We start from the raw sequence: 18,193 nt of genomic DNA, 5'->3' as shown, positions 1-18,193 counted from the left end.
ACCTTGATTAGAAAGAGGAAAAAAAAATCTTTAAAATTCCTAGCATTAAGATAAATCTCACTAGGTAATATAGGGAGACAGTCTGATTTATTACTTATAAATATAATAGATTAATAGACCATAGTGTTTATAAAGTAACTGTCCCTGAATCTCTACTTCATATTTTTAAGAGAAAAACAATTTGGGAGTTTTTTTTGTTTGTTTGTTTGTTTGTTTGTTTTTTTAACTAGGCAGTAAAATTATGCCATTAGCTCTCTGCCATCCCTTAAGAATCTGAGTTTCTATCAGGACAATAAAATTAAGTCCATTGTTCTATTCTTGGCATGCCATTAGTAAATACTGTTAAATGCTTATTATTTGCAGTATAAACAGAACATCTATTGGGCTAAGAGCATGAGAGAACTTTTTATAGGAAAGATGATGTAGCCGAATTTACTTTGTAAACCTTGCATTGTCTATTTTCTCCTGTAATGTATAGTCCTAAGTCCACTAAATATGTCATTAGAAATTTCTAAATGTAAGGACTTGGTAGGAAATTACTGAACTGCCATATCTGTTTTGTTTTGTTTTGTTTTTTTCTTTTCAGCCTCTGCAGCTTCACGTTCCAGTCCAGTAATGAGAAGAAAAATATCTTTAAATACGTATACACCTGCAAAAATCCTCCCAACACCACCAGCTACCTTAAAGAATACGAAAGCAAGCAGCAAGCCAGGTTAGCAGTGTGTGAATTTGTGGATTCTGTAGCGCAATTAGAGGAGTAGTAATAGCTTGCCTTTTGAGTTTAAAATCTGTTTTTAAAAAGGATCATTATACTTCCTAGAGTTAAAAACTGTTATTGTAGTCTGTTGATGTATTTGTATTTTTTCCTCTGTTGTCTCCCCCGCCACTGTATCTGTTAATAAAATATATTTCATACTCATACTGTTCTCCAAACTAAGTTATGAACTGTCTCCTATTGCTTTTCTTTTGAGTCTAGGCTTTACTTTAGTCATTTTATATGAAAGATTTTTTTTTTAATTTTTTAAAACATTTATTTATTAGTATTGAGAGACAGAGACAGACAGAGCATGAACATGGGAGGGACAGAGAGAGGGGGAGACACAGAATCCAAAGCAGGCTCCAGGCTCCAAGCTGTCAGCATAGAGCCTGATGCAGGGCTCAAACTCATGAACCATGAAATCATGACCTGGGCTGAAGTTGGACGCTTAACCAACTGAGCCACCTACACGCCCCCTATTTTTGTCTCTTTCTTTACAGTGTTTTAATTCTCCATGCGCAGTCTAATGACATGAGTACCAAATTCAACTATCTTTTATCAGCTTTTTTTCTATTTTTTTTGAAGATTTTATTTTTTAACTAATCCCTGCACCCAACGTGGGACTTGAGCTCACAACCCAACATCAATAGTTGCATGCTCTACTGCCTCAGCCAGCCAGACACCCCAACTTTTTTTTTGTTCTTATTTTTTGGCATATTTGACTGTGTGGTTGATCCTTGCTGAAATCCTCTCTTACTCTGACTTCCATGGTGTACTCTGCCTTGCTGTTACTTCCCTTTACCCGACTCTTCTAGTCTTACCTGACAGTTGTTCTTCCTACTTTGCTATGCCAGACAGGGTCATCCACCTGTTCACTTTTTCTTACCCTATACTTTTTTTTCTTGAGAGACTTCTTTATAGCTCCAAGGTTTGACTGTATCCTCACTGGAAATTTCTTCATTCTTTTCCTCATTTTAGTGTCTCACAAATTCTTTTGGTTAATAGTTTAGGCTTGGGAGTCAGAGGGACCTAGATTAAAATCTCAACACTACTACTTATTAGCTTTATGACTTTGGGTAAGTTACTAACCTCTCCGATCCTCAGTTTCATAAAATCGGGGTAATAGTACTCTTTTAAAGGTTGTCAGAAATGAATGCAATAACCTATGTAAAGTACTTGACATACATAGTAAACACTCACTAAATGTTAGTTGCTGTTGTTACACTGTTGCCAAACTCTTCACTTCCTCCCAAATAAATCCTTGTGATACTCAGGTCATTTTTCTTCTAAAATGTTCTCCTTTTACTTCCTACTCCCAACCCAGCCCCCTCCACTGGTGATGTATTTATATGATTACCAAAACGAGAACTCTTACAACACTCTGTACCACTGACTTGATCATTTATCCCTGATTATAGTTCTGTCAGGTTATCCGGCCTTATACATTAAAGGCAATATCTTAAATACAAAGTTTGCACCTTCTAAATAATCAATATATGCGGGTACAGACAACTGAAAAAGTATCTTAAATATAAATTACAGTGTATTCCATATACAACTCAAAGCTAACATTTGTGTAGTTTTTTATGCTACAAAACACTTTTTTTGTTCATACATTACTAAACATGGCCTTCAGAGATCAATACCATTCTTATGCCATTACGGATGAAAAAATTGCAGAGGTTGTGACTAATCCCTGTTCACATAACAGTCATAGGCCTAAGATTTGAATGCTCTTTGAATCATGGTCCATTGTTTTTCTCTATATATTAGACACATAATAAATGTATTATTTCATATGCCTTTTTAAATAATAAAGATGAAATGGTGTTATTTTGACTTTTTCAATATAACATAAGCCAATAAAAGCCAATCTTGCATTCCTGGAATGGACCCCACTTGGTCATGATGAATAATTTATATATATGTTGCTGGATTCAGTTTGACCTTGAGGATTTTGACACCTGCATTTTTAAAAGATAATGATTCATCTGTAGTTATTTTTTGTTTTTGTTGTTGTTTTTGTTTTCATGTTGGGTTTTGTTTTTGTGATGTCTTTTAAATGTTGGTATCAGGCTGATGATGCTGGCCTCAAAATGATTTGGAAGTATTTCTTCCAGTTCTATTTTCTGAATGAAGTTTTTTATAAGAGAGGTATTTCTTACTTAAATTTTGATAGAATTAATTTTCTGTTACATTTTAGTCATGGCTTTGGTAACTTGGTTTTTCAAGGAATTTGTTCATTTTATCTAAGTTGTCAGTTTTCTTGTTACTTCATTATCCTTTTTTAATTTATTTTAAATATTTTTTAATATTTTATTTTTGAGAGAGAGAGAGAGAGCAGGGGAGGGGCAGAGAGAGAGGGAGACACAAAATCTGAAGCAGGTTCCAGGCTTCAGGCTCTGGAACACAGAGCCCAAGGTGGGACTCAAACTTACGAACCATGAGATCATGACCTGAGCCGAAGTCAGGCACTTCACTGACTGAGCCACCTAGGCGCCCCACTGCACTATGATACTGATAATTTGTGTTTTGATTTTTTTTTTCATTATTCCCACTAGGGATTTATCCATTCTGTTGGTGTTTTCAAAGAACCAGATTTTAGCTGTTTGTTTTATAGTTCACTGATTTCTCTCTTTTAATATTGCCATCCTCCTACTTACTTTGGGTTGACCTTTATTCTCTTTCTAGTTTCTTAAATCACTTGTTATTAGACATTTCTTCTCCTGTTATATAAACATTTAAGGCTTTAAGTTTCCCTCTGAGTACTTCTTTAGCTACATCTCACAAAAGTTACATTTAATTCTCATTCTCATTCAGTTAAAAATACTTTATAATTTGTGATTTATTCCTTGAGTCATGGAGTATTTAGACACGTATTGGTTACTTTCCAAATATTTGGGGGTTGGAGTTTGGATGTCTTGTTACCAATTCCTTCATACCGTTGCAATTACAAAACATACACTGTACAGTCTTAGTATTTTAAATGTGAGATATTTTATGGCTTAACATTTGGACTTGGTACATCTTAAATGCAGCAAGAGCACTAAAAAAGAATTTTTATTCCATAGTTCATTGATGTAATGTTCTATCAGTATCCATTAGGTCAGAATTGCTGATAATCTTTTTCATATCTTACGTGTTTTTCCTATTTTGAGGGGTGGGGACATGTGGATGGAAGGAGAGGTTCTGAATGTGCTATCAATTGCTTAGAGAGCAGTTTCCACTCACAGCTGTACGATTGTCTTTTTCTTCCTTTAATTCAATCAGTTTTTATTCTGTGCTTTGAAGCTTTGTGATTACATACATACATATTTGGTATGCCTTCCTAATGTATGGACTCACTTATCATCATGAAATTTCCCTCTGATTCCTAGTAATGCTTTGTCTTAAAGTTTATCTGACGTGAATTTTGCTACCTCACATTTCTTATGCTTACTGTATGCATGGATTATTTTTCCAAACAACCTGTGGTCTTCATATGTAAGGGATTTTTTTTTTTTTTTTTTTTTTTTTGTAGGCAGTATATATTTGGCTTCTTTAAAAACCCATTCTAGGGACACCTGGGTTGCTCATTCAGTTAAGCATCCAACTTTGGCTTAGGTCATGATCTCTCAGTTCATGGGTTTGACTCCCACATCAGGCTCTGTGCTGACGGCTCAGAGCCTGGAGCCTGCTTTGGATTCTGTCTGTCTGTCTGTCTCTCTCTCTCTCTCTCTCTCTCCCCCTCCCTCCCCCTCCCCCACATGTGCTCTCTCTCTCTCTCTCTCTCTGTCTCTCTCAAAGAATATAAATATTTTTTAAAAATTTAAAAACCCATTCTAACAATATCTGCCTTATAGTTGCAATGTTTCTGGTTCATTAACATTGTAATTATTGATATGGTTGGGTTAGATCTACTATGTTATTATATTTTTGGTTTATACATTCTGATTGTTATTTTTTATTCTTTTCTGCCTTGTTTTGTATTCAATATTTTTTAGAGTTTGAGGGGCGCCTGGGTGGCGCAGTCGGTTAAGCGTCCGACTTCAGCCAGGTCACGATCTCGCGGTCCGTGGGTTCGAGCCCCGCGTCAGGCTCTGGGCTGATGGCTCAGAGCCTGGAGCCTGTTTCCGATTCTGTGTCTCCCTCTCTCTCAGCCCCTCCCCCTTTCATGCTCTGTCTCTCTCTGTCCCACAAATAAATAAACGTTGAAAAAAAAATTAAAAAAAAAATATTTTTTAGAGTTTTATTTTAACTTATCTACTGACTTTGTACCTTTACCTTTTTGCATCATTCTTTAATTAGTGGCTATAAATACACCTAACTTTTCATGATCTACTTAGAGATAATTTTATACTACTCAGAGTAAAATGTAGGAACCTTGCAACTCTGTAGATTCATTTACCTTCCTCTCCACCCATCCTTGACACATAGTTATCCATGTATGTTACTTCCACATATATTATAAAGGCTACAATACAATGTTAGAATATTTGCTTTACACAGTCATGTATTTTAATGACACTTGGAAGAGAAAAAAGTATTTTATTTATCCACACATTAGCCATCAGTCTTCATTCCTTTTTCTAAATCTTTGTTTCCATCTGGTTTTATTTGCCTTCTACCTGAATCTCTTTAGCATTTTTATACTGCAGATCTCTTACTGTATTTGAAAAAGTCTTGATTGACAATTTGAGGAAGAAAGTTTTTTCTTTCAGTGTTTTAAAGGTGTTGTGTCCTGTTTAGGGTTCCCATTGTTTCTGATGAGAAGTCTTTGGTAATTTGAATTGTCCCAATGTGTGCAGTGGGTTGAATTATTTTTTTCTGCCTGCTTTCAATATTTTTTCTTTAGCTTTGATTCTCAGCAATTTGACTATGGCAAGCATGCTTAGAAATTTTTTTTTTTTTTTTTTTTTTTAATAATCTGGGTTGCGGGCGCCTGGGTGGCGCAGTCGGTTGGGCGTCCGACTTCAGCCAGGTCACGATCTCGCGGTCCGGGAGTTCGAGCCCCGCGTCAGGCTCTGGGCTGATGGCTCAGAGCCTGGAGCCTGTTTCCGATTCTGTGTCTCCCTCTCTCTCTGCCCCTCCCCCGTTCATGCTCTGTCTCTCTCTGTTCCAAAAATAAATAAACGTTGAAAAAAAAATTAAAAAAAAAAAAATAATCTGGGTTGATGTTCACTTTTACCTATCATCTCCATTCTGCTGTTAAGCTATCTAGTGGGTTTTTTTTCAGATATTTATTCCTTAGTTTTAGATACTCTTTTTTGATTCTCCAGAGATCTCCAAAATTTTATTTATCATAAGCATATTTTCCTTTGTTCTTGAGTAAGTTAAAGTACTTGCTTTAACATTCTTGTGTACTAATCTAGCTGACCTCAGAAATAGTCTCTACCAATTTATCCATTCCCAAGAAGAAAGATGTTTTCCTGTTTTGTTTCATACATTGAGTACTTTTGGATTGCATCCTAGACATTATGAATGAGATGTTGTATAAACTCCAGACTGTTATTTTTGTTAGGCTTTTCCCAAGAGTACTGAGTTGTTTGGGTTTTTTTCAAGCAAAGAGTTAACCTTGGGCAAACTCATGTTGCAAAACTGTGTTCCTTGAAGCAGTCAGCAGCTCATCTTTCACATCTTTTCTTTTGGCCTTAGCTGCACTCTTGGAGCCTACCCTCCCCATGCCATAAATATGATCATGTTTTATACAAAGAACTGGAGACTCTCCCTTTCTGGGATCTCCCACCTGATTTTCCAGCAGCTATAGTTGCTCCAGTACTTATCTTCTGGTTCTTCATGCTAGTAAGAATGAGTTTTATGTTTAGTTGTAGTCATTGCACATGTTCAGACCAGATACTCTCCTTAGGCCTACAGCTTTCAAAAAAATGAGGGTGGGGGGGACTCAACATGAGTTTCCTTCCTCCAAGTGTTGATTTTTTTTTCCAGTATACACCTGCTTTTGTTTACTCTTCAGTGTCTTCAAGTAGTTGTTTTTCATATTTTATCCAGAGTTTATACTTGTTAACCTGCAGGAGAATTAGTCTGGTAGGAGCTTGCCCATCCATACCAGAAGTGTCATCTATCTTAGAATAACTTTTTGATAACTCATAAGGGCTTAATGTTGGTTTGGATGTAGAAGGATGAGTTCTAAGTCAAGACTGTTTATAGTTTTCTAACATTTGAACTTTTTAAGTAGTGGTAATATAAAAGAGGAGAAAATAGATTTAAGGGGAAATGACAAGTTCAGTATTAAGCATATTAAGTTTATGTTTACTGTCAGTTATATATATAGTTTTCTATAGTTTTATATAGTTTTCTAATATATATAGTTTTCTAATATATATTTATGGAAACTATATAGAAATGTATAGTTTCTAATATATATAGTTTTCTAATAGGATAAACAGAATAAACAGATCTTGAAGTAAGGGAAAAGACCTGGACCAAAAGTATACATTTGAATATCGTTAGCACAATAGATAGATGGTAGTTAAAAATGATGGAATAAATTAGTTTTCCAGGAAGAATGTAGAGTGAAAAGACAAATTTGGAACACACCCCATTGACGTTACTTTCCTGTATTGATGTTGAATTCTAAAAAGTTAAAAGGTTAAAAATGCTCTATTGAATTGTTTACAATGTTTCACTTACATCACAGTTATAAAGTTAATTATTTGTCACTTAGCAGTAGTATTTGAACGTGAATTGCTTGTGAAAATCTAAACAATTTTTCTTTTTTTGTATAGCTACCAGCGGACCTTCTAATGCCGTTGTTCCTAATACCTCATTTCGAAAAAAGACTATAGCTAGCAAAACAGAAATGCATGAACACAAAAAAACCACTGGGAAAAAGAAATGAAATCTTAGCGGAAGCTGGAGCTCCATATATTTATAAAAATCACATTGTTCGATAGAAAAAGACACGTAATAAACCTTGACTGAAAACTGTCAAAGCAAGTAATTGATGTTTCTCCTTATACACCTCTGTATTCATTTTAAAATATGTTAAATCTAGAGAATTCTTTGTATATATTCAGGTAAGGACCTTTTCTCATGATCTTGAAATGTTTAAAACAATGTTTATTAACATTTTAGCAAAACTTACGGTGATGAAGGTCTGTCATTCTTAATATTATGTTTGCTATGTGCCCTCTGTAAAGAAAACGACAGGAGACCTCAGCTAGCCTGTCCCAGTGTCTCACCAGTAATGCTGTTTACTCAAGAATCTGTGAGGTGACCTCTATACATACTTTCATTTTCACGGGATTGTATGTCAGCTATAAAAACCTATAGCTTGAGTTGGAATTTGACAGCCAGGATTACATATTATAGATTTTTAAAGTATATTTCCAAAGAGATTTCACTGACCATTTGGGTTAGAAACTTTTTTCCTCCAATTGTTAGAATTACATATATGCTGCAATATTTAATAACTGGAGTACTAGCATATGGGTTATTTTTCCAATATGTGCTTTGAGGTTTTTTTTTTTATTGTGTATTATTTAAAATATTACATATACAGCTGGGGTGACTACACCTTTATGTGCATAAATTTCTATATTAATTTGTAGAAAATACTTGCTTTATATATTTCCTTATCATAAGGTGCTTTTGCTCATCAGGAAAATACTGCTTTATGTATCGGGAAGAAAGACATCTTTAGAATTTCTTTTTAAGAGACATAGTTGATAAGTTTATAAATGTTACACTTATTTTCAGAGTTCTTTTTAGATATAAGGAAACCAGTTCAAAAATGGATATCAGCAGTGTGAGGAGAATGTCTCAATTCTGTAGTTAGGAGGTATTATGCATAACACCTCTTTTTAGCATTTCCATTCTTATCTCTAGTGTATCAGTTGATCTCACTAAGAAAGCTTAAAGATTGAACATTGGATATAAATGCTCTTTTCAAACTATTAGATTTTGAAAGGAAATTGAGATCATTGTTTTGTGATTTCATCTGTGATGTGAAAAAATATTTATTGTATTGGTGCTTTTTTATCCCCTAGTGCACAAATACTTATAAGCCACTTGAATGACTTAAACTGTAAACCAAACAATACAACCTGGTAAGAATTCCATGCATTGCCAGTCAGGTAACTTAAGTTGCTAAAGCTTTACTTTGAAGCTTGTATTTAGGATATTATTGAATTCTCATACGAACACAACTATTAAAACTCTTCAGGAGGCTCTCCTAACTTTAAATCATCACCTATGAATTGACATTTAGAAAATAAACATATTAAGTGTTAGTTTTAAAAGGTACCAGATGCAAAAGTCACAAATATATACAATTATATAAGTTCATATACTTCACGTGAATGTACTTGTATTATATGGAGACATGTCTTGTAAACAGTTGAATGTACCTAAACTTTCTGTATGTGAAAATGTTAATGTGCTCAGTGTGGGAGTAAGAAGCTACTTTTATTTTTTAAGTGGAACTTAATTAAAATATTTTATTTCCAGAATCAGAGAGTCAATTAAGTGGCAACTTATTTTTGATTTCTAGTCTTTATCTCTTTACTTTTAGCTTTCAAAGTAGAAATAAGAAAACTATTTGAGTATTAAACGATGCTAATCTCAGGGGTGCCTGGGTGGCTCAGTCGGTTGAGCGTCCGACTTCGCTCAGGTCACGATCTCACGGTCCGTGAGTTCGAGCCCCGCATCAGGCTCTGTGCTGACAGCTCAGAGCCTGGAGCCTGCTTCAGATTCTGTGTCTCCCTCTCTCTCTGGCCCTCCCCCCGTTCATGCTCTGTCTCTCTCTGTCTCAAAAATAAATAAATGTTAAAAAAAAATTTTTAAAAAAAAACGATGCTAATCTCAGATATGAAATAAAACTTACTGTTGGCCATATCTATTTCCTAGAAATTAGCTACAGAAATTCAGCATAGCTCATTTTTACCATTGTTATACATGAACTATGATTTCACCGTAGTCACTAAACTCTGTAATATTTTTGTGTAGACTGATTAGATAAACTGATTTGAAAGAATCTTTGAATCATTTTCTAAAACAACAGAAGTCTTATATATCAGAGCAAGAAATTACAGTTATCACTCTTTAGTGCAGGTTTGACTGAACCATCCGTTTCTCCCATGATTCTATCCCTGTATGGGTTTGTTTGTTTGTTTGTTTGTTTGTTTGTTTTAAATACTGCAAGATACTGTTTCTTGCAGCCCAGTCCTCCAAGCAGCAGAGATGAGAAAGCCCATCCTGAGGAGCTGTCCAGCCATTCTAGGATGTTAGTCTTCATGGTGCATTATTCCATCTTTCCTTCCTTAATCCCGCATCTGAACGCAGACCTCACTTTCCCCTTGAAGCAATGCTGGCAGATTTTGCTGCCATGGTTCTATAGGATTCTCCTAAGTCCATTCTAAACCCCAGGAAATACATTTGAGGTGTTGTACCAACATTGGATTAAACAGCTAAATGTGCTGAACAGCTTATCTCAGGTTTCCTTTGAGCAGGAAATGGAGGCAGAGGAGAAACAGTAAAGGGACAGAGAACATGTGACAGTGTGCTTGCTTGCATATACATGGAACAAAAGGGCAATAGACAGCAATTAAAAGAGAAAAGCTAAATGTATCGCTCTTCAATAAAGATCTAATTACAATTCTTAAGACAAGAGAAAAGCCTCTTTTGAACAGTATTATTACCCAGAGTTTCCTCCCGGTTTTGCTGACTCTAATGTGCATGTCCACTATTACCTAGTTTCATGCTAAATTTTTTTCATGCTAAGATTTTGCTTTTACTTGGTCTTGTGTGCATACTTTAATGGAAAGTCCACAGTATTTCCTTGTGTGCTTATCAAAGTTTGCTTTACATACAGTATTCATTAATATGACCTCATTTTATCCTTGGTTTATCTGGGCAGAGTAGACTGCCTATATTATTCTTAGTAATGTTGGGATTCTTAGTAAACTCTGTGAGTTTAGACCCTCTCTAATTCTCTTGAGCTGTACCCAGAGCTGTCATCAACAGCAGCATTCTTGCCCCTGGGGACAATTTTTATCCTTCTGAAGGGGTCACTTGATATAAGGAATTCAAGTAGAAATAGCTCTCCCTTTGCACAGAATCATTCATAGGTACCAAACTATTGCCGTGTAAGTTTTTCTTTATATGGGTCAGTTTTTGTTGAAGGGTCTACTCTGTATTTTCAGAGAATGGAAAACTTTATAAAATCTATTATTTTATAACATATATAAATTATATCTCAAATATGTCACTTAGGTTTTCTATAACCTTTTCCTTTGGCCCATGTGCTTAGTCATGACTTGAAAGAGGTAAAGGAAGCTTTCCATATAAGGATTTTCTCCTTTTATTACCTGTGTTTTTTTTTTTTTTATTTCTTTCTATATTTTTATGTCTTCTGTTGCATATGAATTCATGACTGCTAGATTTACAATGTGGGTTTTACATTTATCATTATAACAATATCTTTTGTTGTTATTTCATTGGATGCTTTTGCCTTATAGTTTAAAATGTCAGATATTAAGATTATGACGTTTTATTTTAAAGTACATTTGCTTGATACACCTTTATCTATCCCTGAATTTGTTTATGTTTGTGTCACTGTGTTTAGGTATTTTAAAATAGTGTGGTTTGCTTTGTGATTCACTTTTAGGATTCCTCCTATTTCATACATTAGTGTAGTGTTTTTATATGTAATATATTTCTGCTTTTAGATTAATGCTTTCTGTTTTTATTGCTTTTTTAGGTTTTTTTTTTTTTTTGATCTTTTTTGTAGAACAGTTTTCACTGCAAGTAAGAAAAACTCCAGTTGAAACTTAAAATCATAAGGAAATTTATTACCCATTTTGGGAAGTCCACAGACGGGGTGCGTTCTGGCCACAGTGCTTTCAGTCATACTGTCATCAAAGACCCGGGTTCTCTACCTCACTCCTGTAGCATAGTACAAGTACTTCATCCCAACATTTCCCACAATGTTCACACATCATGTTCACACGATGGCTGCCAGTGGCAGTCAGGGTTTTATGTTCTCTTGTTCATGTCCAACACAACAAAAATTGAGGAAAATTCTCCCTCAGCCATGGAATAGTCTTTCATTTCAGTATGATTAGGCCTTCTTATTTGGTCATCTATCGCTCCTGGATGAATAACATTCTCTAGGAGAAATCCATGGGCTTATTGGCTCTGGAGGTGGTGGTGATGGAGTCAAGTTCCGCCAAATGCCTCAGCCCTGTTGACAGTTTGGACCGTTTAATGCTTTTCTGGGAGCTGTTCTCTGCATAGTAGGATGTTTAGCAATAATCCTATGCTAAGCTGCTAGTTGAGGTAGTCAATTAAGGCAATGAGCCAAAATGAAAATAATAATCAAATTTTTATTTACTTACTGTGACAATATAAGCAGGAGGCCAAAAAGGAATGTAGCACTGGCTCCTCACTGTTCTTTCCTAGCCCCCCGCTGAATGGCACTGGCCAAGGGTCAATCAAGCAGTGCAGGTGGAGGAAATTGTCTCAGTGTTTTGAAGACAATTTTTGGTGGAAATTTTGATTATTGCTGAGGAGCACTGCCATTTTATGAACCCAGGGAACTGGGGACAGGGAGAGAAGGAAAGGCTAGAAGTGGAAAAACAGAGTGGAGAAGAATACCTTGGTCAAGACCTGTCCCCGGGAAGAAGGTCTCGGTGGAGACACCTGAAGGAGTCCCGTAAGAATGAGGCCTCTGAATGGAGGTGTCAGGGCTAGGAGTGCAGATATGAATATAAGCATGCTGGCCCTTGGTGTCTTTGACTATATAGCTCCCTTAGAAGACTGTGTATGGAGGACAGCTTTTCCTCATAAAGACTTCCAGGCAAAACTTTTTTAAATTGCCCATGATAAAGAAGGCCTGATAGATCACACATAGGATTTTGGCCTGAAATTGGTCTCCTCGTCCTGGTCTCTAACCTAAATGCCAGTAACACCCCCTGAAAGAGAGTCTAAATTGTCTCCAGACATTGCCAAATGTCCCCTACAGAGGCAGAATCACTCCCAATTAAGAATCCTTGCTTTTAAGCATAAGATTATGTGAAAAAAGGATAGATATATGACCAAAATTAGGGTTCTTTTAGGAAAGGGGTGGAGGCATGAATAAGGGGTAAGTGATCAACAATATGAACACTACACTTTCATTGTACTATCCGTGTTTGCTGTACTTCCCTTTGTTCCACTTGTTCTCTTCTTAACTGTAATTTTGATTTGTATATTTCATTTTCTAGATGCTCTTGATACCCTGTTAGGAGCAATGTCCAATTAGTGTACTTTTTTCTGCCTTTCCTCTAGAGCAGTTTAAGTTGACAGTATTATTTCCTTGGTTCTTCTTGTGTTTAGCTTTATACCTGTAAATGTTTTATGCCTTTATTACATGCTTATCAGTTTAAATGCTATATTTTGCACCCCTCATTAACAGGTTGAAAATATTTCCACCTTATCCCCTCTTGGCCTTCTCTCAGTTTACCCACCTCTTGTATTCCCTCTGGTGTAGCATTGTTTGGAGCATGGTCTTCTTCTTCTCTTTTCCATTTCTTTCCTAAAGTCTTTTAGCTCCTGTTGCATTTCCTTTGGTTGTGTCGCTATGTGGTTTCTGATCACTTGTATCTCTGGATGAAGTTTTTGTTTTCTTATTTGGTCATATATTTCATATGCTCAGTGGATTCATTTTTTCCAATGAATGGCTTTATCTGCTATTGTTTCTCCCGTTCCAGTCCTGCTTTTTTTGGAGTATATTTGTATGAACACTATTATGCAGGCTCATTTTCATTTACCACTCATCTCGAAATAAGTTCCTTTCTGGATCACCTATTTGATATACTTCCATATGGTAGTTAATAGCATTTTGGGCTAACAATTCTTCCTGGGTAATACGGAAGCGACTTATCCCAGGTCTGCAGGTCTACAAAAGTTGTTTTTTAGCCTTTTTATTCTCTGCAGCAAACAGTGACTGTCAGCCACAGAGCTGCTCCCCTTTGGGGCGACTTTCCTCCACTCTTGTCTCATCCACATACTGCTTCTTGTAAGTGACATGTCTATATTTCCTCCTTGGGCTTTGCAGCTCTGCTCCTCTGTGGTACCAGGAAGTATCCAGAAAACACCCGAATGGTGGTGCTGACTCCATTTCCATTGTTTCAGACAAGGAATTGGCTTTGCCCCTTAGAATATGCCAGCTATTTTGGAGTCTGTTGCTCTGATAACTTTGAGGTCTGGAGCTGTAAGCATCCTCTCCAGGGATCTTCCTTTTATATCTTGACTGCATCTGTTAGCTCTTTCTCAGAAGTTGTGGCGGAGGTTACAAGTGTTTTCTAGTTTTGTTGAAGACTGTTTATATTTCTTTTATTTTAAGATAATTTACATTTGTTTTATATTTGGGGATGATCATTTTTATTGAGAAATGATTTCTCCATTTTCAAACTGGATATCACTTCTTTTTTTAGTACTATCCTTTGACATCAAGGAAAAAGAAGAGGAAGAAAAGGAGAAGTTTCTATTTTCTTACCACAGCTATGTTTTTTTAAATGAAGTTAATAATGCCCCTTATGCCTAAAGTCCAATGTTGTCAGGATCAAATGAAATGATGATTTGGTAAACTGCAAAAGGAAGAACAAATTTGAAGCATTATTTGTGTTCTTTTGTTGTAATGGAGTTGTATATAGTCCAGATGTCAACCAGCCTTCTGTTTTCAGTTGTATTTCAGCATTTTTGCAGTCAAGGATGTTCTAGACAGCTCCCAATACTCTTCTATGGTTGCTTTTGTTGCCACAGGAACAGCTTGCCTAGTAACAATCTGACAAACCAAAAAAATAAAAAAAATCAAGGTTATTTCGGCATCTTTTCCATTTATAAAATCTTTCAAATAAGACAATACAGTCCTTCTTAAAGCAAGGTTTTAAAAAAAAAAACAGTATTTAACAAAACAAAATGAGGCCTTCCCTCCCACCCATCCATCTCATGTTGTGTGGTGTGAATGACACAATTTATGTGACCCTGGTGAGATAACGGATGTATGATTTAGATACCCATTTTAAAGCCCTTACAAGGATGTATCTCGATGAAGAAAGTAAGCTGTTTATTTATCATTCCATGTAACGTGCTTCAAGAGTCCTTGATATATGAAGGATGATTTTTTTTAAGAGCTAAAAAAAACAGTGTGCCTTCTGAAAGTGTTTTGCTACTTTCGAAAACTAGATTTTTCTGAAACCAGTCAATTGACTAGAATGCTCATTGTTAAAGGTGGATGGATGGATGGAGGGATGGATGGATGGATGGATGAATAGATGGAAAAATGAAGGGAAAAAAATGAGGGAGAAGTGAGGCAGAGAGAATAAAAGAACGTAAGCTCTACTGTACTACCAAAAAACATTGCTGATATGAAGAAGTTGGAGGCCAGATAATTAAAGACTCTCTTGCCATACATAGAAATGCTAACTTGTCCTATAGTCAAATGAGACCTGGGAGTCCCTAATGTTTTAACTCACAACAGTTTTGTATAACTGACTCTTCATTAGTCATTTAGAAACCTTTCTGAAAGTTTCTAATATGCCATATGCCATACCTACCTTGTTCTTGAACATTAATTTAGGTAGATAGCATAACTAAAGTAAGAGTTACTGGTACTGATGGCCATTACTACTCCCTCTTGCTCCCCAGATGCTCATTTAAAGAATTTACTGTTAACAGTAAGCATAAATAAAGTTTATGCTTCAATATTTATAATTTTAGAATTATCTATATGAGGATTTTACTAGCTCCCATTTGTTAACCTGAGTTCATTTAGTTCTGGATATTGGTTGATAATATAAATGCAAGCTTTTTTATGTTTAAACAGAATAGAATATAGTTATGGAAATGTTTACAGCAAGAACAAGAAAAAAATTATACCCAGCATATCGATGATGTAGTACTATGATTGTGTAAAAGCAGATGGCCAATAGGAAATCTTTGAGTCTATAGGATAAGTTCTATATTTCTACTACATGTGCATTATTGCCTTGTCTGGTTGTTAAAATGGACATCTGTAAAGTTGTGGCATAAAATGATCATCTGGGTTATCAGCTGTCTTTAGTCTATGGTGATGTGATTCTAAGAAAGTTCTTTTCCTTGTTACCTTCTGCCCTCTATATTCTGACCAATGCTGCAACCACAAAGAAGTGGATGATTTGTCTTGCTGTATGAGAAATAATAGACTGATAGCATTCTATCATAACATGGTTATAACTCATTTTGACAAAAAAAAAAAAAAATTATCCCTAAAAAACTAGAGTTACTCCATAGGAATCAGATGACCCCCATATTACAGACTTGGGCCAGGAGGCTACGACCTGAGCAGAAAAGTTGGTTGCTAAGTAAGGAGTAAGAATTTGGGAGGAATTTATCTGCTCAAAATCCTACCTACTTGCTGGATACAGTGTCTATGTAGGGAGAATCATTAAGAAAGCTCAGTGAACTCCCTGCCAGACACACAGATAACTCCTTTTAATATGCAAATACCCTTGGAAGGCTTATGTCATTAATCTGGCCATTAACCCCATAATTTATCAAATGCTTTTCTCACTGTCTTCCGAAAGGCATTCCTTCACCAAATGCGTGGTGGGTGCAGATTATAAACCCATTACTATGCTAAACCCTGGTGAAAATGAAAGTCCTGTTGCCATTCTTCAAAGAATTTACTATCTATTGGAGACCAAGTGCTCTAAAGCAATCACAGAGACCATGGCAAAATGAGTGAGGAACTTATATTTCAAACACTTAAAAATTCTGGATAAAATATTTATTTTGGAAATGCATGTAGCAGCTCAAAAGCAAGAAATTAAAACCAGAAGGTATCAGAAATGAAAGGAATCAGCAATTGAATCAAGTCTGAAGTCCTTTTGTCTAAGGGATTCAAAGGGTACCTGAATCCCTGATTTTTCAGGGATAATTTACTTGATCAGCGTGAACTATATTAGCTAAGGGTACTGTTGAGGAAGCCTTGAAGTTGCAAACTGTCTATATGGCTGGAGCTGGGTTCCATTCGTAAAAGCAGGAAAGGCTCTACAGTGTGCAAACCAGAACTGTAAGATCTCATACCTACCCTTGTAGGTCCACAAAAAGAAGCAAATGCCAAAACATACACTGGGACACTTGCATAATGCAGGGCACACACAGGGCGCTTCCACACTAGAAATCACACTGAAAAAAAGCTCACTCAAAAAACAACTGGCAGGGGCGCCTGGATGGCTCAGTCAGTTAAGCGTCCAACTTCAGCTCAGGTCATGGTCTCACAGTTTGTGAATTCAAGCCCCATGTCATTCTCTGCGCTGACAGCTCAGAGCCTGGAGCCTGCTTCAGATTCTGTGTCTTCCTCTCAATCTGCCCCTCCCCCGCTCACACTCTGTCTCTCTCCCTCTCAAAAATAAACATTAAAAAGAAAAAAAAAAAACCTTGCAAATCCCATGAAAAAACACTTGGCATCCTAGGAGATTTTCTGAGGAAGTACATGGTGGTGTGTTATTGTGGCATAAAAGGAACAGAATAAAGTTGGGGCAGGAAGAGACATTTAAAGGGTAAGATAGGAAAACAGCGACGACTTCATGAATGTGCTTGGGGTGGTGTAGAGTAGGAGACTTTAATTTAGGAGATTTCAAGAATTTCATAACATTGGAATATAAACTGTTGGAGACAGGGATGATTTCCATGCTGACATAATCCCAAATAAAGTGTGTATTTCAACGTGGTATTCTGTAAGTTTTAATAATTTTTCAAAATAAATGATGTCAAGCTAATATTATAACAGTAAGTAAAAAATTTTTAAGTCACTTTTATTCTATTACCCTATATGTGTTTTCATTTTTTCATGGTCTCTTACAGTTACTGTTCTTAAGTATCTTTACATAATTGTAATTATTGCACCATAAACATAAAATGTTTTTCCTAGGTTCTTTACTCCACATTACATGATATTTTCCCATGATCAGTAGTATTTATAATGGTCATAATTGTCACTTTAAAATCTGGCATTTTACTTAAAATTAAGATTATTAAAGTAATACTTACATATTAGGTCAAATGTTACTAAAATGTAACAAAAGAGCTTCACTTTCCTTACTCTTTTTCTCTGACTTCTACCCATCCCTACCCCAAGTCAAATCTCATTTTCTTTTTTTTTTTTTTTTTTTGGCTTTTTTATTTTTTTAATGTTTATGTATTTTTGAGGGACAGAGAGAGCACGAGCTGGGAGGGGCAGAGAGAGAGGGAGATACAGAATCCAAAGCAGCATCCAGGCTCTGAGCTGTCAGCACAGAGCCTGACGTGGGCTAGAGCCCGAAGTGGGCTGGAACCCAGGAACCACGAAATCATGACCTGAGCTGAAATCGGTTGCTTAACTGACTGATTGCTTTCTTTTTTTTTGGTTTTATTTTTTTATTTTTTATTTAAAAAAAAAAATTTTTTTTCAACGTTTATTTATTTTTGGGACAG

The 18,193-nt window shown here is 35.9% G+C and overlaps 1 protein-coding gene across 26 annotated transcripts in view; it reads left to right on the top strand.

Moving 5' to 3' along the window:
- The window catches only part of PPIP5K2 (diphosphoinositol pentakisphosphate kinase 2), a 72,954-nt gene extending 63,747 nt beyond the window's left edge, over positions 1-9,207 (top strand). For all 26 annotated transcript variants that reach the window (XM_025924278.2, XM_086687941.1, XM_086688157.1 and 23 more), the window contains 2 exons: positions 587-712; positions 7,483-9,207. In XM_025924278.2, the coding sequence (XP_025780063.1) occupies positions 587-712; positions 7,483-7,595 (239 nt within the window). In that variant the 3' untranslated portion in view covers positions 7,596-9,207. The remainder of the gene's footprint in view (positions 1-586; positions 713-7,482) is intronic.
- The last annotated feature ends 8,986 nt before the right edge of the window (positions 9,208-18,193 follow it).

Source organism: Puma concolor, chromosome A1 (genome assembly GCF_028749965.1).
Source record: "Puma concolor isolate L17-30 chromosome A1, mPumCon1.1.hap2, whole genome shotgun sequence".
In the NCBI taxonomy this organism is placed as follows: domain Eukaryota; kingdom Metazoa; phylum Chordata; class Mammalia; order Carnivora; family Felidae; genus Puma; species Puma concolor.
This window is presented reverse-complemented; position numbering and strand designations above follow the sequence as displayed.